This window comes from Harmonia axyridis, chromosome 7 (genome assembly GCF_914767665.1).
Source record: "Harmonia axyridis chromosome 7, icHarAxyr1.1, whole genome shotgun sequence".
NCBI classification, from domain to species: Eukaryota; Metazoa; Arthropoda; class Insecta; order Coleoptera; family Coccinellidae; genus Harmonia; species Harmonia axyridis.
The window spans coordinates 4,050,633-4,072,653 of record NC_059507.1 but is presented as its reverse complement, the minus strand read 5'-3'; the positions used below and the strand labels follow the sequence as shown (position 1 = coordinate 4,072,653).

Below are 22,021 nucleotides of genomic sequence, written 5' to 3'. Positions count from 1 at the left end.
TTTTGGAGTAAATTACATGCATTTCTCTAGGGCCAACTAACTGGAAACGATCTCAGGGAAATATTTGACACAGACAAGATTTCAATTAGATCCGATACTCTCAACTCATTTGATACGAAATAAACTTTTTCCATTAGAACTGTTTCGTTTGCATCAGATTGAAGAGGAAAAACTCCAATTTAATTCAGAAACACGTGATCTACCGTTGATATCAGGTTTATCTCCTGATAATTTCGTGCTCTGATTGGAATGAAGAAAGTTAGAACAAGTTGCGGAAACAAAACCCTCCACTTTTCAATTTGTTCAGGTTTATTTTTTCAATTATTGCATTGATTCGCAATATCATTTCCGGAAATTCTCGGAAAAAATTAATTCAACATTTTTTTCTTCGTACTGAATATTGAAATTGTGATCAATTTATCGAGAAAAATCTTATCCATCCATTGTGAAAAATCAAAGAGATTGAAATCTGGAAAATATATAGCGGAATTTCAATTTTGGTATAACCTAAAGGAAAAACTCTTGACTCAACCCCAAGCTAAAAAAGAATAAGAACTCAAAATGACATTGAATAATGAGAATTCAATAAAATAAACTAACTGTCTGGAAACAGGATAGATGAAAGAATATAATTCCTAAACTCTAATCCTCAGCGGTAGGAAAATCAAAAAAATGAGGTACACACAAAAAAAACCAGTGAAAAAGAATTTTTATGGGTGTGAAATTATGAAAACACCTAATCAGTCTATTCCAGTAATGAAATATAGGATTTTTCAATAGCAATAATACAATTTGAAAATAAAAAAAAATACATGAGGAATTATACAATTTCTGTATGAAATATGAATCGTTTTCTTTCATAATAAGTTGAAATGAAATTAATAATAATGATAAGGCACATAATTTTTAATCTTATCAAAATTTTTATAAAATATTTTTTGATTTTTTTCAGAGAGCCCTGCAGAAGATGAAGAGGAAAAGGAAAAAAGTTCTCCTGGTAGAAAATTCAGTGAAGTTTGCATTGATATACCAAGAATAGACCCAACAACAACATGTCTGTTGGAAAAACCACATATCGACAAAAAAGTGAAGGTAAGGATCGAGCAAATTACATAAATCGAAAAAGTAGGTACTGGTCACATAAACTCAAAATATCTTTAAAAATAAGTACAGGTTGGAAAAAATTCGATGTTTAGTGATTCGATCTCTAGGACTATCGGAACTAACAGATTTTCTAACTCTTTTATTTGACATTTTTCTTAAAGTTTAATGAAATTTCTTGTCTGAAATAATTTTTGAATTCTATCCGAATTTTGGATAAACACTGTGTAGAATTAGGTTTTCTAGGTCATTTTCTAGTTCAGGGAGTTCGACAAGCTATGCCTCCCTTTGAGTGATGTTGTGTCAGATTGAATAAAGAAAACATAATAATCCATCATCCAGCTATCTGAAAGCGATAGGCAGCCATATTCATTAGGGAAGCTGTTGAGAGATGACTTTCGCTGAGAAAAAAAATCATTATCAATCAAGAAATCTCAATATCTTCTCTATGGGTGTAGTTGAAATTAGTTCACCCATTTGCAAAAGACTCATTATAATGTCATTACTTTCGGTTATTATGTGTAGATACTCCTACATGGAAATCAATTTCAAATGAAAAATACGATGAATTGAAATTCACGAAATTTTCATAACATGGTTCTTCATAATGCGTGTTCATCAAGTTTAAATAGAATGACAGTGAATGGAATATTCATTAGAGTTTGAATGAAATTTTCAAACATGGATAATTGAAAAGGGAAATAACCTAGGAAATAACTAGGGAAATAATGAAGGAATGAAGTATATTGCCTAGAGCATCCCTCCAGGATTAGCAAATTATTTGAAAGGGTTCAACAAGGGGTTTGTAATAAAATGAGTTTGTTCATTCAGCAGAATGTGAAAAGGAATTTACTTGTTTATTTGTAGCAATTAGGAGTGCATTCAAGGTGTTAGTGAAAATGAGGGATTTCTTTGATAATTTTAAGAAAAATGAGTCTTATAAAATGGGCGTCTAACGCTTTGTTTTCGAGATACAGGGTGTTTCTTGTGGTACTAACATATTGACATGCAATTGAAAATTGTATTTTTATCATTGGCTCGCATACGAGTAATGATCATTTTTGAATTTATTGTTCAAATTGTGACAAAAAGTCTCTAAAATCTCTTTTCGTATGGGGTTATAATTGAAGTAGTCCCAGCGAAAAAAAAATTATGTATTCCATTACAGGAATCTATCTATTCAGACTTTCCCAGATAATAATCTAAAATCTTGATGCAACAAATTCATTACAATTAAAAGGTACAAAATTTATGTATCATGGACGATAAATATAGCGGAGCCCACAGAATACTACTTCAGATCCCCTATATTGTTATCTACCCTTCTCAGCAACCCATTCCACTATCTTGAAGTGATCTTCATCGTTTCGGGCAATATCGTTCTTCAAACTGCCCAAATACATGGAAGGAAAGGTCGTAATAACCATCAGACTTATTATTCGAAAATGGGCTGAATGAGAAATTCATCTAATCTCGACCTGCCATACATCACGATAATCACTAATGCCGTGAAAAAAAGAAATCGTAATATTTCCAACGGAATTACTTCCTCCTCATTTGAACGAACGGAAATCTATTAGAGAGAGACTGATGAATTATTCAGAAGGACATTATAGAATTGGGCGAGTTATAAGCCTAAGATCAAAGCTGCAGTATTCCAGATTACGAGGAGTTTAGCCAGCTTTCTGCTCACGCCAAGGGGAATTAGGAGATTAATTCGGGTGTACCAATAGAAGAACAAGAAATTTCATTTTGATTAATTTCCAATATGAAAAAAACTCAACACATTCGAAATTCTATACAACATTGATCCTACTCAAAAGTATGCTTCATTGACTTTGAGGCAAAAACCCAAGATACGAAACTTCGTATCAAGCTGAACAATAACGGGTGTTTTTTTGAGGTATATAACTTCAAGTTGGCATTACTGTTCAAGATGGCAACCGATTTAACAGCTGTCAAGTGATTTATTCTCAGTTTAGTTTGGCAATTCATGATGAATAGACTCAAGCTTGAACAACGCTTGCAAAAAGTGCAATTTTATTTCGAAAATAATGGTTCTGTGCGGAATACGTATCGCGCACTACGTCCTTTTTTTTGTTTAGCGATGAAGCGCACTTCTGGTTGAATGGCTACGTTAACAAACAAAACTGCCGCATTTGGAGTGAAGCTAATCCTCAAGTATATGTCGAAACACCGTTACATCCAGAAAAACTGACTGTTTGGTGCGCTTTATGGGCTGGTGGAATCATTGGTCCGTACTTCTTCAAAAACGATGATGGCCAGAACATTACAGTCAATGGTGATCGGTATAGAGCCATGATTACTAACTTTTTCATTCCTGAATTGAACAACCATGATGTACAGGAGCTGTGGTTCCAACAAGACGGCGCAACAAGTCACACAGCTTGTGCCACAACCGATTTATTGAAAAACACGTTTGGTGACCGCCTAATTTCACGTTTTGGACCAGTGAATTGGCCTCCAAGATCTTGTGATTTAATACCGCTAGACTACTTTCTGTGTGGCTATGTAAAGTCATTGAGGATAAGCCACAAACCCTTGACCATTTGGAAGACAACATTCGCTGTGTTATTGCCGATATACGGCCACAAATGTTGGAAAAAGTCATCGAAAATTGGACGTCCAGATTGGACTACATCCGAGCCAGCCGTGGTGGTCATATGCCAGAAATCATATTTAAAATGTAATGCCACAAGATTATCTTGCGGATAAATAAAATTCATGTCAATCGAATATCCATCGTTGTTTTATTGCAATTTAAGGTTCTATAGCTCTAAAAAAAACACCCTTTAGCATGAAATCAGCTTAATCGTTGAAATTTTGTGTGAATACCTTGTGTAGTTCATCGATGAAACGAGCTATCTAAAAATTCAGCAATGTTATGCTTTCACATTGGCAAAAGTTCCCCGCATTACAGAATATCTTTCGAAGAAAGCAATGATTTATTGGAAATTTTTGCGTTATTTGCTGAGACGTTAAGACAAAAAGACGTTGTGAAAATTTAGTGGAGAAATTTCCTGAATACAAATTGGAACAAGCGTGCATAAGTTCTCATCTTTAGGTCAATGCTTTTTCACATTTTATTGTATCGATTATGAAAACTTCATATGTTTCGTTGAGTTGAGGCTTCTAAAACATCCTTCCTTATGAATATGAGATGCTAAGGCAGACAATACTCACTTGAGGGTAGATAGGAAAGACTTATTGAATAATGAATGTTACTAAAACCCATTCCGATTTGATTTTGATATTTGTTATGACAATTTTCTTAAATGAGTTCATTTTTCTTGTGAAGAATTAGGCATCAGTAACATACAGTAAAATTTGCATTATTTTTTGAATATAGATTTTAGATTAGTTGCCCAAATCATTTCCAAATCTAAATTCGTCCAAATAAGATTTATACGTTAAATCGATTAAAGAAAAACTTTTTTTCAGAGACACAGTATCCATGGAATGATGGAAGAAGAAAATGTTATAAGACCACATCAAGAAATCGCCCAATTGTCCCTTGACGAGAAAAAATTTCTTTTAGCAGTAGAAAGAGGAGATGTTGCCTCAACAAGGAGGTAATTGAATTTGAACTCTTTTTGATATCTGAACTCATAATACAAGACCACTTTGGTAATTGATATTATCTATGATTTTAATAAAGGTATTCAAGGTGTTTCACTAGGTGTAATATAAAAACTGCTGATTATTAACTAGGACTCAACATTGGTCATTTCCCCAGACATAATTCTTGAAATTTTCATGAAATTTATGAAAGCATTCAAGAGTTATATCGATTCAAAATTTTTCCATAAAATTCATAAAACACCGAGTATCAATTTTCAAAACTGGTTCAGACCTCAGAGTATTAAACATAAATAGAGGGAGCACATGTCATTTTCAGTGAGCAAATTTTGTCCCCAACATAAACTATCAAATTTGACATGAAGCGGGCGGAAATGAAAACATATCAGCGATACGATATTTCAATCAATTCGCGATTTCTCCACAAAAAACGCACTTCTTATGTACCATAGTGAATCAACGTTTCATGTTAACACAAAATATATTGAAATAAATAGCTAAATATATCAGAAATTCAGAAAACAAACTTCAAGCGCGCCAATCGACGTGAAACAACGGATGACACTAGGGGAGCAAAAGTTGCCAAGCCTTGGATTTCAGCAGGTAGATACAGAAAATAATAAATATTTTGCTTATTATAAATTCGAAAATTAGGAAAAATATCGGATTCCAAATATTTAAATTTGCATATTTAATTGGGAATCACTCAAATAAATATATTAAATTCAATATAATATACATTCATAACGAAATAGTAAAATTGTAGAATTGAAAATATGTATATCACAATCCGAAAATGTAATCTAACCATGTTAGGGACATGTAAAAATTGTAAAAATTCCTCTATCTATGTTTATTACTCTATGGTTCAGAGCATCCAATTTGTCCATTCGCGCACTGAAAACATGTCCAGTTATTCATGAAACACCCTTAATATTATAAAACATCGATCTCAAATCTTACCCAATTTGAACGGAATGAAATAGTGAAGATAAATAAAATAGTATGGGTATCTGAATCAGCATGACTGTATTCCTGCCCTGAATATGTATGAGTTGCAAACTTTGATTCATTCCCAAGTTGAGGCCCTTAGACAAGGAGATTTAGGATACTACCTGTGTGTTTGTTAACTGCTGAACTCTGGGGAACGAACATTTCGAGGGATAGTAAATTTATTGGGTAACTGATGGCACGTCACTGGATGGGATGATTATGAAATAAGTTCACTGGTGAAGAGGGAAATGGAGTTTCCATTCTATTGATCAATTATTCTCGTCTGAAACTACGACTTCGAGTATTTAATGCCTATATATTTCCAATTTTCAGCTGCAAAATACTATAGCCTAGTTTGGCTAGTTTTTTGGGATCCACTTTATCCACTATCAACTCTGCTAGCTTCGACCTTTTGGTCACTGCTAGCTTGCTTTCCTTTCTCAATACTAGCAGTTTCCTTTTCTGAATCGCTGCTACTATCAGATTCATTGTTTGAACAGCTAATACTCGATTCACTGTCTGAACCGCTAGTGCTTGACTCATTGTCTGAACAACTAGTGCTTGATTCAGCCAGCTCGGATGGATCCTGAAATGAAAATTTATAAATGACACATTAGATTGTTTTGGTCTCTACTTGGTAGGAATTTTACAGTTTTTCGTCAATTAAATGTTCACATTTTCATCGTTTTAGGAAATGATAATAAAGGCGAGATTCATTAAATTCTCATTAAGTACAGCAATCTTTTTGAAATTACTAACGATGGACTTTCAAACTGAATCTACTCTACCTGGAATCTACTTCCTTTTCTAGAAAAAAAATGAATATCCAAAGAAAAAACAATAAAATCGAACATAGGATAAAAGAATATTTACAAACCAAATTTCAAAGAGCAAATACGACAAAAATTCAGGAATTAACTCTGAAATATTTTTTAGGATGCTGCAGAGAGCAGAAGAGACCAATTATATCAACATTAACTGTGTGGATCCTCTGGGAAGAAGTGCTCTTCTGATGGCTATAGACAACGAAAACTTGGAAATGGTGGAGCTTCTCATAGCCCATAAGGTAGAAACCAAAGATGCTCTGCTTCATGCCATTTCAGAAGAATTTGTGGAAGCAGTTGAAGTTCTTCTCGACCACGAAGAGACTCTGCATAAGCCAGGGGAACCACATGTGAGTAGATTATACAGGCCAACAGGCACATGTTAAACTAGGTTTTGAACTATTGATAAAAGGGTGCCAATCATCTGAAGCGTATTCTGTCAAACAATTTTTTGCTAAGAGTTCTTTTACATTAGCGTACAACTTTGCTTCCTCCGTTTTATTTTGTTATTCGAGGCTGTATTGTAAAAAACTGGTTATTCAGACAAAGTATTGTCCATTGCTGATTTGATAAAACTGGTCATCATTTGAAGCGATCCACGAATGGATCCAATTTTTTACTTCTTCAGAAGACCGGAAGTGCTGGTCAGCCAGGCCGTGTGCCATTGATGGAAGCAAGTGATCGTCCGAGGGAGCAACAACTCACGATATTTTGGCTCGTAAGCTGACATGTTTAATCGAGAATGTCAGTATTTTAGCAGATAATTTGAGTCGTCTAGGTCTCTTATAAGATAATGCGATCGTTCAATTTTTCTCGTTTGAAACCTGCGGACTGGTCATATTTTTCCAGTGGGAAAGCTGATATTTTTCCTGTTGGAATGCTCTATCTTTCCTTTCAGAAACACTTTTAACGAGCAGCGTTTTATTAGATATAACGAAAACATTTTCTAGTTCTATGGATTATTAATGACATATTCATTCATCACGAGATGGAATCGTATGTTGCTAAGCAAACTTCTATGCACAAGAATAGAAGGAACATTAGAGGGAAGCGAGGCACCATTTCAATCACGTGAGCCATGAAATACGAAAGGGAAAAGTAATATTATCGTGTCCCAACCCTAAGAGAACAGTTTTTCTGTATGTGTTCCTGGAATTACTTTCTTAGTTTCCCTCTACTTCTTATCATCATCACAAATAAGGTACCTAGTTTTTATACTGGGTGATTCTTGGGGAATGTGTATGAAATAAGGGTAGTTGGAAGACATCGAAGTTCTCCTAAATAACCTATAGTGGATATCCCAAGTTATTGTATACAGACAATATCTCTTTTATTTGACAAGATAATAAAGAAATTGTTTTGAACAACATCAAAGTATCCTCCCAATGATGTATAAAAAGGTTCCTACATTTGACAGCCCTGTGATAGCTACCCCTCACTTTTTATTTTCAAATGGCACCCCCTGTATGTTGTCAGTGAAAATTGCGTTTCATTCTAACGCACTTCTGGTTGAATGGCTACGTCAACAAACAAAATTGCCGCATTTGGAGTGAAGCTAATCCTCAAGTGTATGTCGAAACACCGTTACATCTAGAAAAACTGACTGTTTGGTGCGCTTTATGGGCTGGTGGAATTATTGATCCGTACTTCTTCAAAAACGATGATGGCCAGAACGTTACAGTCAATGGTGATCGGTATAGAGCCATTATTACTAACTTTTTCATTCCTGAATTGAACAACCATGATTTCCAGGAGCTGTGGTTCCAACAAGACGGCGCAACATGTCACACAGCTCGTGCCACAATCGATATATTGAAAGACACGTTTGGTGATTCATTGAGGGAAGTGTATGAAATAAGGGTAGATGTAAGTTCTCCTGTTTAACCTATACCGGGTGTCCCAAGTTATTGTATACAGACAACATCTCTTTTATTTAACAAGATAATAAAGAGATTGCTTTGAATAACATCGAAGTATCTTCCCAATGATGTATAAAAAAGGTTCTTACATTTGACACCCCTGGGGTAGCTACCCCCCACTTTTTATTTTCAAATGGCACCCCCTGTATGTTGTCAGTGAAAATTGTCATTCTATTTAAAATACAATGATAGCATATACGTTGTTGAAGTTTGTATCTTTCGTTAATTAAATGGATAATACAAATAACAAATTTAGAAAAATAATACAGATTACAATTAGGTGCAATTCCAATTTGAAAACCCTTTATTATTTTCGATTATATACGGAGAAAAATAGAAAATTTCTAAATAAAAGATGTTATTTATGGAAATACGTCTGGAGATCAATGGTAAAATATGAAAATCCATTCTTTATCCCATATAATTCTTATGGCAGACAAATCACCACTTTTTGTAAGGGAAATTGAAGTTCTTGTAGAAAACGACTCTGAGCTAGTCTTCAAACTACAATATTCCCGAGGAATATCCTGAGCTTAAGAACACAAACGGAGCTCGTAATTTCCATGATGTCCTACTTTTTATCAATCTCTGCATAAAAGCATCATGCCACGTCCCTTTTTTTTTCTTAGATGATTCACGATGAGATTCTCTGAAAGCCGTAGAAGCGACAGCATGGATACTTTTTTTATGGAAAATTGTTTGCAATGCTACCAGGGAATATTATGAAAGATGGAAATGTTCGTTTATTCAAGAAACCGGGAATCCTTTTCAATATGCAAAAAATGAGTTTGCAATAGGTATATCGAAAGTTCAATTTCTCGATGATAATAGATATACTAACTGACAAAGAAACTGTAACACCCAGAAGGAGCTGTTAAAATTTAAATTTTTTTGGTAGAACATAGATTGTATAGCAGGGAGTAAATGATTGAAATTTGCAGAAAAAAAAGGGTTTACACTTTTTTTAAAATAAATTTGTTAATAATGTGTTTGTCCACTACGATTATCTATACACTCCCCAACACGTCTCGGCATTGATGCAATAAGATGGTCTATTTCTTCTTGAGTGATACTATCCCAAGCTACCTGTACTTCATGTCTCAAAGCCGCCAAAGTCCGTTGGGGCTGAGGCAAATTTTCAAGCCTTCTACCCATGATGTCCCAAACATGCTCTATAGGCGAAAGATCGGGGGAACTGAGTGGCCATGGCAAAAGATTCACATGGGTCGCTTCGAAAAAGTTTAAACTAACTCTGGCAACATGAGGTCGGGCATTATCTGGCTGAAATATTGGATTCTCGAGCCGGTTAAGGTAAGGAAGAACATTAGCTCCACTTTTTCTTGAAGGTAACGCAGCGCTGTCATTTTACATCGGATAATGACTGAAGGTGACGTACTTGTATGTGCAATAGCACCACATACCATAACGCCTACTGTCCGGTGTACATGACGCTCAACATCAAACTGAGGTTCACGTCTTTCTCCCCGACGTCGGGTAACTCTTCTTCGGCCATCATGTACACCCAAGAAAAATCGAGATTCATCAGACAATCCGTCCTGATGCCATTCCACATTCCAATGTTGACGTTCTCTGCATCACTGTAATCGTTGCTGGCGATGCTCAACCGTCAGAAGTAACACAAGATGGGTCGATAATGCTGCAGTCCAGAAGACTTTATTCGGCGGTAAACGTTCGGACAGTTTCAAGATGGCCTTGTTCTCCTAACCACTTATCAGCCAAAGATCGAGTTGTCGCAAATCGGTGTCTAATGGCCATAAATCTTAGACGTCGATCTTGAACTCCATTTGTACCCTTTCGACGTCCGGTGCCTACTCTTCTTCGATTTTGGGCATTATCAAACCACGCTTGGCAACATCTCATTACAGTAGTTGAATTTCTGTTCGTACGGTCAGCGATTTCTCGAAATGACAACCCTGCCACCTGTAGACCAATAATTCGACCTCTTTCACTTAGCTGGCGATAAATTCAGCATACACGTGCTCTATGCATTTTAACAACAACTAAACATCGAACATCTCCAAATTCAGTCATTCACACCTTGCTATACTGTCTAAGTTTTACCAACAAAAATAATTAGAATTCAAACAGCTCCTTCTGAGTGTTGCAGTTCCTTTGTCAGCGAGTATACTTGCGTGCGGAAAAATTTTCCGTATCGTCTTCAGTCCCAAAATTTTCGTTGCTTCAAAACCTGACTTAAAAATTAAAATAACGAATCTTGTGGTCAAAAGTTTCACCGACAAAAAAATGCATTCCTGAGCAAAACTGAAATGATAATAATTTTTTCGAGTTATCCACGCGTAAGAAATCACGAGTCAGCAGTCAGCGCTAATCTAAAACGCTCGTTAATCAGTTCCCAGGCCTGCTGTTCTTTTCGCATGGCTCATCTCATTATTTACGCGACAACGAGTCGTTGGCGCAAACACAATGTCATGGCTTGTCGCGATACAGGCCGCTCCCTTGTTTGAGCCCGTAATCGGTTATTGAAAAAAAAAAAAAAGACGATGAGGATGTGGAAGCGGAAACGAAGTCTATCCACCCTGCGTGTTTACCTGAAGCACTCACGAACCGACCTGTCAATTCTGGATATCACCTGAAATTAAATAGAGTGGGTGTTGACTATTGAGAGTGGTAGTGTTGTTGAGAGAATGGGCGGAAACGATGAATTTTTGGTGAGTGTTTATACATATATGTAGTTTGCTTTGGAGTATGTTTTCTATTAGGTGTATAACTTTGCCTTCGCCGTTTTGCAATAGATGGCTGTAGCGGTAAGTGGGAGTCGAAATAAATAGATCTTAGATGACATACAATAAGCTTAAGTATTTGTAAACATAACGCCATCGAAATATTAGTCGATTTATGTCTGCATCATAAAGTTATTCTCGATTAAACATGTCAGCTTACAAGCCAAATTCTCGTCATTTGCGGGAGATTTTAATTTCTGTTTCAATATGAAAAATCTGCGGCTGAGGCTCATCGAATGCTTTCAAATACCTATAATGAGACCGATATTGGTGGAAGAACGTACCAAGAGCGGTGATTTTGATGTCGAAGACCAGCATCGCCGTGGAAGAGAGAAGGTTTTTGAAGATGCAGAATTGGAGACATTACTTGATCAAGACTCGTGTCAAACGCAACCAGAATTGGCAGGATCATTGAGGGTGACGCAATAAGCCATTTCAAAACGCCTGAAAGTCATGAGAATGATTCAGAAACAAGAAAATTGGGTGTCGTACGAGTTGAAGCCGCGAGATGTTGAACTGCGTTTGTTTGCTTGTGAACAGTTGCTTACAAGGCAAAGAGGGAATGGATTTCTGCATCGCATTGTGACTGGAGAAGAAAAATGGGTTCATTACAATAATCCCAAGCGCAGAAAATCTTGGGGATATTCCGGCCATGCTTCCACGGTTCCAAGGTCATACTCAGTATTTGGTGGGACCAGATCGTCGTAGTGTATTATGAGTTGTTGAAACCGACTGAAACAATCACAGGCGATCGTAATCGAACGCAATTAATACGTTTGAGCCGATCATTGAACGACAATCGGCCGCAATATAACGAGAGACATGATAGAGTGCTTTTACAGCATGATAAAGCTCGACCCCATGTTGCGAAAGTGGTCAAAACATACTTGGAAACGTTGAAATGGAAAGTTCTACCCGTATTCTCCAGACGTTGCTCCCTTGGACTATCACTTGTTTCGATCAATGGAACAGGGCCAGGCTGACCATCACTTCCGGTCTTATGATGAAGTAAAAAATTCAATCGATTCGTGGATCACTTCAAAAGATGACCAGTTTTTTCAACGCGGGATTCGTACGCTGCCCAAAAGATTAGAGAAAGTAGTGGCCAACGATGGACAATACTTTGAATCACAAATTTATAACCAGTTTTTTGCAATAAACCCTCGAATTTCGGAAAAAATCGGCGGATGCAAAGTTGTACGCCTATGTAAATATGGACTTAGCAACAATTCTCGAATGGGTGTCTGATAACTTGGTAGAGTTCAACGCAGACAACTCAAGCATGTCTTTCCTCTAGAATCTCACTTTGCCAAGCTGGTCAGGAGTAACCATACCATTCAGGACATCTATCTCGATGCTTGATATTACTATCAGCAATAACCTTCCTTAGGAAAATCACGAGAGACCAATTGCTAAAAGTGCATTCCAAAAACTTGGTTTTCTGTTTCGTGCCTGGAGCTAATCTTCTCCGAGTCAGCTGCTTATCTCTAGGGCATTCGACCTGTCCTCGAATACTGTTCCCATGTTTGGAAGTTGAATCTTCACACCTCTTCTTAGTCACTTTGCAGAACATATTTTCTCAAGGACTCGTTCGTCCAACGAACAGCGAGACTTTGGAACACATTGCTTCTCGAATCATATAACCTCTATAAATTGAAGATCACCAATTCCTATCTTCTTTCCATGTTTCTCACGATGTCCTCTAAACATTACAGGGTAGTAGTGATAATAATGTAAAAAACCTACATTTTTGTATGGTGTTGAAGCATGGACATTATTGAAGCTTCCTGCTGGAAATTAGAGGTGTTTAAAATGTGGTTGAACCTCGTAGATTTTATGAGTGTATCACATTCACAATGAGACAGTCACGAAGTGAGTCCAAATTTGGCAGTTCTTATTGAGTTTGAGAACCACTGATTTAGAGTATATTCGATATTTTACACTACATGAAATGTGTTGAATTTCGAAGTTGCATTATCGGCTCCCCTCCAAGGATTACCCTTCGTTTCGATTCCTCTTTTATTGCCGAACGTATCCTCAATATTAAACAACGCTTATCGAGCTTTTACGGCAGGAAACCTTTCATAGTATCATTTCGTTCTTTCCAGAGTTGGGAAGCATTGCCAGCGGACACGGCTACTTTCACGCCTGACATAACCCCACTCATCCTTTCAGCCCATCGGGATAACTATGAGATCATCAAAATCCTCCTGGATCGAGGGGCAACTCTACCAATGCCACACGACGTTAGGTAAGTGGAAATTTCCTCTTTTCCTCTCTCTCCAATTAAACTGAGGTGGTTGGCTGGAGTTGAGCCTTTTCACGGGAAAATTGAATGCGACATAAAATAATAACGTCAGTTTGGAAATTCGGATGACCGCTAGAGAATATTCTTTATGGAATAAAAAAAAAACATTTTGACTAGGTTTAATTTGATGTCTTCACTGTACAAGGACTTGGGAACGAGTAGCTGTTTCAATGCGATAAAACTTCCATATTTATATAAAGTAAATTATGGTTGCAAAACTGGGACGGTAAGTTGTTGAAGGTCGTAGAATGATAGCCCTCACCGCGAGCAGTGTTGAGTAGAAGAACTACTTAGTAATATGTATATACGACTCGCCCTCTAGCCGAAACCTTATTTGCAAATAAGTATCTTATTTGTCATCTTCCTTCAAATACAGGTTTTACAATAAGATGTTTCATTTTGGATAGCCCAGGCAGCTGTCATCTTTTGACATCTGATAAGTCAAAACTAATAGTAGTAGAGAAGGCAACGACAATTTTTAGTTTGTATTATTTCAGACATGATTTGAGTTTATGATTTCGTTGTCATTCTAAAAAAAAGGGTAAGCTGGAAGGACATATATACCTATTTTTATGAACTGTCCATATTGTTTTATATTTTCAAATAGATTATTCAATTTAAAATTTGATATAACGATCCAATAACAATTGGCGCCCAACGTGGGGCTCCAATTAATATGGATCGTCATTATTATTAACGTTATTAACTCGAAATGTTGTACGGAGCTCTGGACGGATATTCAATATTATTGTGAAGAAATATTCAGTTTTTCTTTTTCTATTTCTGCTCGAATTACTATTACTAAAATTAGCGATTAACGCCCCAACAACGCATTATAATTGTTGAAATTCACTACGAAAAATTTGAAAATTTTGCATTCACAGTTCGCAAAATCACCTTCTAGGCCGGTAATAGTGAAAATGATGGAAAAATTCGAGCTGTGCGGACAAGTTAGTGATGTGGAGAATTGAAACCTTGTTCGTCAGTCAAGAACAACTAAGAATATTGCTACTGTAACCCGTAGTGTTGACAAAAACCTAGGTTTGTGGATACCTCGTCGATCTTGGAAATCAGTCATTGCACAAAACACATTACACCGTATTTTGTTTGAAGGTCTTTAGGCATGTAAAGTTCAGTCAAGCTGGTTGATCACCAGCAATGTTGTATCTTCAGAGAGGCTAAGTTATAAGCAGAATTGTCTCATCCGGAGCTCGGAAAATCCAAGAATGATTGTTAAAAAGCCTCTCCATCCTGAACGTGTGACTGTTTGGTTAGGTTTTTGGGCTGGTAGTGTGATTGGACCTTTTTTATTGGAAAATGAGGCCGAAACAACATTATGGTGAATGAATTTCGCTACTGAGTTTCGCTGACTGTATTGTTCCTCGAAAAAGGATCACAATTGGCCACCGAAATCTTGTGATTTATCACCTTTTAACTTTCTTTTTCGGGGCCACTTGAAAGATAACGTCTATGCCAAAGCTCCACAATCGATTCAAGGCCTTGAATATGGAATTCGTGAAATTATCGAGAACATAACAGGCCAATTGAAAATTCCTCGGTTTACCATAGTAAAACACATTTCTTGGCAAAATTCGATATTATTATTCAACATAGTTGCCTTCGAGGGCGATACAGCGATCTTCCAACTTTTCGATACCATTTTTGTAGTACGATTTGTCTTTCGCTTCAAAATAGGCCTCAGTTTCGACCATTACTTCTTTATCGGCGTTAAATTTTTTTCCAGCGACAATTCTTTTGAGATCTGAGAACAGGAAAAAGTCGCTGGGGGCCAGATCTGGCGAATATGATGGATGCAGAAGCAATTCGAAGCCGAATTCATGCAATTTTGCCATTGTTTTCATTGATTTGTGACACGGCGCATTGTCTTGATGAAACAACACCCATTTTCTTCAAATGGGGCCGTTTTTAACGATTTCATCCTTTAAATCCTGTTCTGGTGAAAATAACATACGATTTGAGGTATAATTTCTCGAGATTCCTCTTGATTTACTCACAATGGTTTATTTTATTGAATTCTTCATCCCGTTAAAGAAGACTCACCCTTGAAAACTCCCACTATATATTTTCTATTCTCCGATGGGACATCATTAAAATGCAAAAAACACAATAAAGACATGACAATTGTTTTCGTAACCAATGGAAATAACCGAACTGAAAAATCCGCAGACAATACAAAAATATTAAGATTGTTTCGTTCTTTCAGAACCACCACCACAAAGCTCCAATTGAAACTCGATTGAATGGAGACATTTATTGTATTTTATAGCTGGCAGTTATTTCCAATCTCTAAGCTCCTGCGATTTATTTTATGTTAACGATCATAGCGTTCCAAAAAACTGCTCAGAATGAAAAACAGCTTGTAAGTCTCACTGGACCGGACTGAAATTAATGGAATGAAAGAAATAACTGGCCGGTCTGAGTTCACGTTCAATTAGAGATAACAAAACCGCAGGGATGCCAGATATTTTCAACCCTCAGAACCTGCATGGCATAAATCTAGAAAAATTTTTTTATTTTTCGTTCCGCAGTGTAGAGTGTGTATTGTTGATTCGATTGCGTGAAACTTTTGTTTCCTTTGAATTTTTTATGGCCTATTGTTGAAAATGATGGAATTGAGGATTCCACTGGGAATTTACATGTTGAATTTACGAATGGGGATGAATGAAATGATCAGGAAACGGATATGGAGCTTTATATCTGTGTGACCCACTAATCGTCAGTTTTTTGGAACCCTATTTGATTGCTTGTGGGGCACGTAGCACCGTCTTGTTGGAAATTAAAGTAGTCCGCATAAATATCTTCCAACTTCTTTCTTGAATAAGAAAGGTGCAATCACACCACCAGCTAAAAAACCGCACCAAACAGTGACAATTTTGCTTATTAACGTAGCCTCTGAAGTGAAAATGGGCATTATCACTGAAGATGATTTTTCGAAGAAAATACAGATCATTTTGTTGCATTTCAGAGAAGATACAACGGTTCTGGTGTTCAACCGGCTTGAATTCTCCTTTTTGTCTACACTGATGTGAGCTACAGCAGCAATACTTTCAGTTGTTCTTGAGCGACGATTGTCCACATCACTGAAAAATTAGTGCTCATACTTTTCAGTTTCACTTTTTTCGACTGTGAAAAGGCTTCAGTTTTGCGAACTGCGAATGCAAAATTTCCACCATTGCACACAATCCACTACCCTGAATTTCAATAATTTTAATGTATTGAATCATTCCATTTTCAGTAATACCGTAGTTTTTACTAGTGAGATGTCAAAATTGACAGATTCAAAAGTCGTAGCTATTCAAAATGAAACCTGTTATCAAATAACCCTTTACTTACCTTTGTCCTACAATTTTTATAGCAATCAACCAATAGGAGAGTGTTCATTCTTGTCCACCTACTGTTTTAGTACCTACATAGGCGTACAACCTTGCTTTCGCCGTTTTTTTCCGGAATTCGAGGCTTTATTGTGAAAAACTGAAAACTGGTTATACATTTATGATTCAAAGTATTGTCCATCGCTGGCCTCTACTTTCTCTCATCTTTTGGGCAGCGTCAGAATCCCGCGTTGAAACAACTGGTCATATTTTGAAGCGTTCCACGAATCAATCCAATTTTTTATTTCTTCATAAGACCTGAAGTGCTTTCTACCGACAAAGCAACATCTGGAGAATACGGCGGGTGGGGTAGGACTTCCCATTTCAACGTTTCCACGTATGTCTAGACGACTTTCGCAACATGGGGTCGAGCATTGTCATGCTGTAAAAGCACTTTATCATGTCTCTCGTTGTATTGCGGTCGTTTGTCTCTCAATGCTATCTCAATCCATGTTTCTGAATCATTCCCATGATTTTCAGGCGTTTTTAAATGACTTTTTGCGTCACTCCAAAAGATCCTGGCAATTCTTGTTGCCTTTGAGATGAGTCTGCAACTTCGAAAACCTTCTCGCTTCCACCGCTATACTGATCTTTGACGTCAAAATCACCGTTCTTGAAACGTTGAAACCTCTCGCGGCACATTCCTTAGCTAATAGTGGCCTCACCACAGGTATTTGAGAGCATTCGATGAGCATCAGCCGCATATTCCTTCATTAAAGCAGACAATTAAAACCTCCCGCAAATGACTAGAATTTGGCACGTAAACTGACATGTTTAATCGAGAATAACTTTATGATGCAGACACAAATCGATTAATATTTCGATGGCGTTATGATTACAAATACCTAAGCTTATTGTATGACATCTACGATCCATTTATTTCGACAACCTCTAGCCGCTACAGCCATCTATTTCAAAACGGCGGAAGCAAAGTTGTACATATGGGAAATCCATTGCTCATTAACAAAAAATCATCATTATTTGATGTTTTAGTGTTTTTTTGACATTTTGAACATCCTACCTACATCGTATCATACATAATTTTGAAGGGAAAAAAATGACGAATTCAACGAAGTAATGATATATAGGGTGTTCCATTAAAAAAAATATAGGTTTGTGTTGAATCTTCAAAACCATACCCCGAAAAAAGAAATTGAGTATGCCACTGGATTCTACGCAGAATTCTGATTCAGACGTAGTTTTCACCTCAGCAATATTTCTAATAACTTCGGAGATAAAGGAGGGGTCCGAAAATTATCAATTTCCAAATTCACCCTGTATCTCTTGAACGGAAACAGTTATGCAAAATCTGATTAGACCAACTTTAGTTTCACAAAAAAGTAGGACAGGAACCGCAAGGCTCTATCTTAAATAACAAGCGAGAAACATGGCTGTCTCACCCAAAATGGGATGCACTGTACACTCAACATAAATCAATTGATAGATGAAAGAATGGAAATAATCAATGAATAAATGAATAAATAAATCCATGAATTGAAAAACAAATTAATGAATAATCAAATCAATGAATAAATTAATGATTTGAAGAATAATTCAATTTATCAATTAATAGAGATAGATAGATAAATCAATGTATGAATGAAGAAATAAATGATAAACAGCATTCAATTCTCTCGTCAAATGTCATAATAGCATTGCACTCTCCACATGCCAATAAAATGAGTCCAAATAATGAATTCACATTCATTGCTGAAATGAATATATTTCCAGATGCGGTTGCGACGAGTGCGTCACATCCAGAATGGAGGATTCTTTACGACATTCCAGAAGCAGAATCAACGCCTACCGCGCTCTGGCCTCCCCATCCCTGATTGCCTTATCGTCGAAAGATCCCATCCTTACAGCTTTCGAACTCTCCTGGGAGCTACGTCGGTAAGTTTGGGAAATATTTGGTCGATATTATGTCCTCGTGGTGATTGAGGGTTGATTGGAAGGCGGAATAGGCGCAGGGATGTAATTGGAAATACGCATCCTGAAAGCGTGGCCACATCTGGCTGCGAAAGTGTTCATTATAGATGTTTTTCCAGGGGTTATCTTGATTAGAGTTCGTGGTGTTAAAAAAAATGTAAATGGGTTCAGGAGCTTTCGAGCTGTCGTTTATTCATGCTCTTATTACGTCGTGAGAGACCACACAATTGTTCATAGTTCATCTATATAAGGATTTGTGATGATACGATCCACTAAAATGTCCTGGAAAGCACATATTTTTGAAGTTCGAAATTTTCATGTGGAGGGTGTGTTTTTAGAGCTATAGAACTTCAAATTGCAATAAAACAACGATGGGTTATTCGATTGACATTAATTTTATTTATCCGTAAGATAATCTTGTGGCATTACATTTTGAATATGATTTCTGGCATATGACCGCCACGGCTGGCTCGGATGTAGTCCAATCTGGACGTCCAATTTTCGATGACTTTTTCCAACATTTGTGGCCGTATATCGGCAATAACACGGCGAATGTTGTCTTCCAAATGGTCAAGGGTTTATGGCTTATCCGCATAGACCAATGACTTTACATAGCCCCATAGAAAGTAGTCTAGCGGTGTTAAATCACAAGATCTTGGAGGCCAATTCACTGGTCCAAAACGTGAAATTAGGCGGTCACCAAACGTGTCTTTCAATAAATCGATTGTGGCACGAGCTGTGTGACATGTTGCGCCGTCTTGTTGGAACCACAGCTCCTGGACATCATGGTTGTTCAATTCAGGAATGAAAAAGTTAGTAATCATGGCTCTATACCGATCACCATTGACTGTAACGTTCTGGCCATCATCGTTTTTGAAGAAGTACGGACCAATGATTCCACCAGCCCATAAAGCGCACCAAACAGTCAGTTTTTCTGGATGTAACGGTGTTTCGACATACACTCGAGGATAAGCTTCACTCCAAATGCGGCAGTTCTGCTTGTTGACGTAGCCATTCAACCAGAAGTGCGCTTCATCGCTAAACAAAATAAAATGGACGTAGTGCGCGATACGTATTCCGCACAGAACCATTATTTTCGAAATATTCTAAATTGCACTATTTGCAAGCGCTGTTCAGGCGTGAGCCTAATCATGATAAATTGCCAAACCAAACTGAGAATAAATCACTTGACAGCTGTTGAATCGGTTGCCATCTTGAACAGTAATGCCAACTTAAAGTTATATACCTCGAAAAAAAAACACCCGTTATTTTCCCTTCAAAAAAATTGCAATCAAATTGAAAAAATCTTCATAAGTAGCTTATGAATTCCTTCAACGCTAAAGCGATTCAAGGTAAAATATTCAAGGAAAGGTCTAAGAGCTTTCACACTCATTTGGTAATACGTTGTATTACTGCTCGCAAAATCTTCCCGATATTTTGCCAGGCATTGATGAAAACAACATTTTCCTGTAGCCTGATTTGGCCCATTCACGAAATCAACTATGGAATTTCAACCTAGCTGGAAAATTTTCTAGGATCTTCTGATCTTTATATCAATCCTTATACGAAATTTCATTTCATTATATGATGTTGAACACAAAAAGAGGGCACAAACTCCTTTCCTTGGCCTTGAACCTTTCTATGGTATACATAGATAAATGTACCAACAAGAGTTTCAGGAGAAGGAAAAAACCGAAAGAGAAACACTCTGGGGAAATCTTCCCGGGTTGGATTATTCCAAAAGTTCCCTTCGAAACTTTGATACTGCAAGGTCTTAAGAGTATCTGGATCTTAGCAACATTATGCTGCACCTCTTCTCTGAATTCATCACAGGAAAATGTCACCTCTGGAAACATCTCATGAGAATGAATCTAGCAGAAAACTACGAGTGCAGATTCTTCGTGGAGGTGGAAGAAACTCCGGATCACCTGATAAAGGAATGCCTCGTCATCGCTAGCCAACGGAAAATCTGCTTTGGACAAGAAACTGGTAGAAGTTAGAAAGAAGCCTCTTGAAACCATAACAGGTACAGGAGGTTATGAGAACTTTGGAACTGGAAGGCGAGCTGTAGATCACGTAATGGCTAGAAGAGATCAGAGGTCAAAGACAGACCAATTCACTTCTCTCCTACTCGACCTGTTGGACTAAAACAGTTCTCCCACTCAGTACATTGCCCCGTAAGGTATCATCTGAGAAACATAGGATAAGGGTCTGAGAACACATATCGCTTCTGTCAAGAAGACACTGACAAAGCTAAACATCTGCTATAGGACTGGTATCTAACTGCGTGGGTATGCACAATAGATCTTTAGGTCAAGGTGCTTGCGAGGTCGAATGATCTTCTGCCCTTCATCTAATCTAACCTTATCTAATTTGATCACCTGGTGATGGAATGTCTCGCCATCGCTAGCCAACGCAAAAAATTCTTTGGACAAGAGACTTGTATAAGTGAAGAAGTAACCTTCATGAAGCCTTTCCAGATACTGGAGAATTTCAGAACTGGAGTCCTAGATAGAATTATTCACAATTTTTTCTCCTTTGGATTATTTATTTCAATTTCTTATCTAGATAAGTAAAGACTATAAAAATCTCAATCCGTAATATCAGAACTTCCATCGCTTCTCAACTCCACTGCTAAAAGAACATTCGAATAATCTGATTTTGAAGTATTTCTAGAACCTCGAGAGTTGGTAGATTTATTCTGAATCCTCGTTGAACTATCTCATCCAACGATTCGAGAATAGACTGGAGAGAAATACGAATGAAATTAGGGCTTATCTAGTCTGGGATCGATCCTTTCCAGGACTTGAATAGATTGACTCTGGAAAAGCCACTGGGGAAGTTCACCGCAGCTCTGCATGAAATTTGGTACAAAATTCAATTGTGACACCGCATCAGCTTCCAAGCTCGAGATAACGATACAATGAATTTTCAAGCCAAAAAATGAAGAACTCCAATTTCCAAAACCTTTCCAGTCTCCGTTTTATCTTCTCTGCATCTGAAAAACTGATGTTACTTTAAATTGTAGTTATCATACTTTCATAGTTGACGAAACAATTATTGTGTTGAATAAATTTTGTGGCAATATAGTTATTTCACTTTCAATCAATTAAAGTCAAATTCAATTAAATCGGCATTCACTATAACCGAATATATCAAGAATTATAGGCCTAGATAATTTGTTTTCGTAGTC

At 37.1% G+C, this 22,021-nt stretch overlaps 1 protein-coding gene across 3 annotated transcripts in view; it reads left to right on the top strand.

Moving 5' to 3' along the window:
• The window catches only part of LOC123684502 (transient receptor potential-gamma protein), a 138,382-nt gene that overhangs the window by 76,288 nt on the left and 40,073 nt on the right, over positions 1-22,021 (top strand). For 2 of the 3 annotated variants that reach the window (XM_045623788.1, XM_045623789.1), the window contains 5 exons: positions 953-1,092; positions 4,564-4,694; positions 6,631-6,868; positions 13,308-13,450; positions 18,631-18,792. In XM_045623788.1, coding sequence (XP_045479744.1) covers positions 953-1,092; positions 4,564-4,694; positions 6,631-6,868; positions 13,308-13,450; positions 18,631-18,792 — 814 coding nt within the window. Of the gene's footprint in view, positions 1-952; positions 1,093-4,563; positions 4,695-6,630; positions 6,869-10,862; positions 11,128-13,307; positions 13,451-18,630; positions 18,793-22,021 lie in introns of those variants that run through there. The other variant, XM_045623790.1, reaches the window with a different exon arrangement.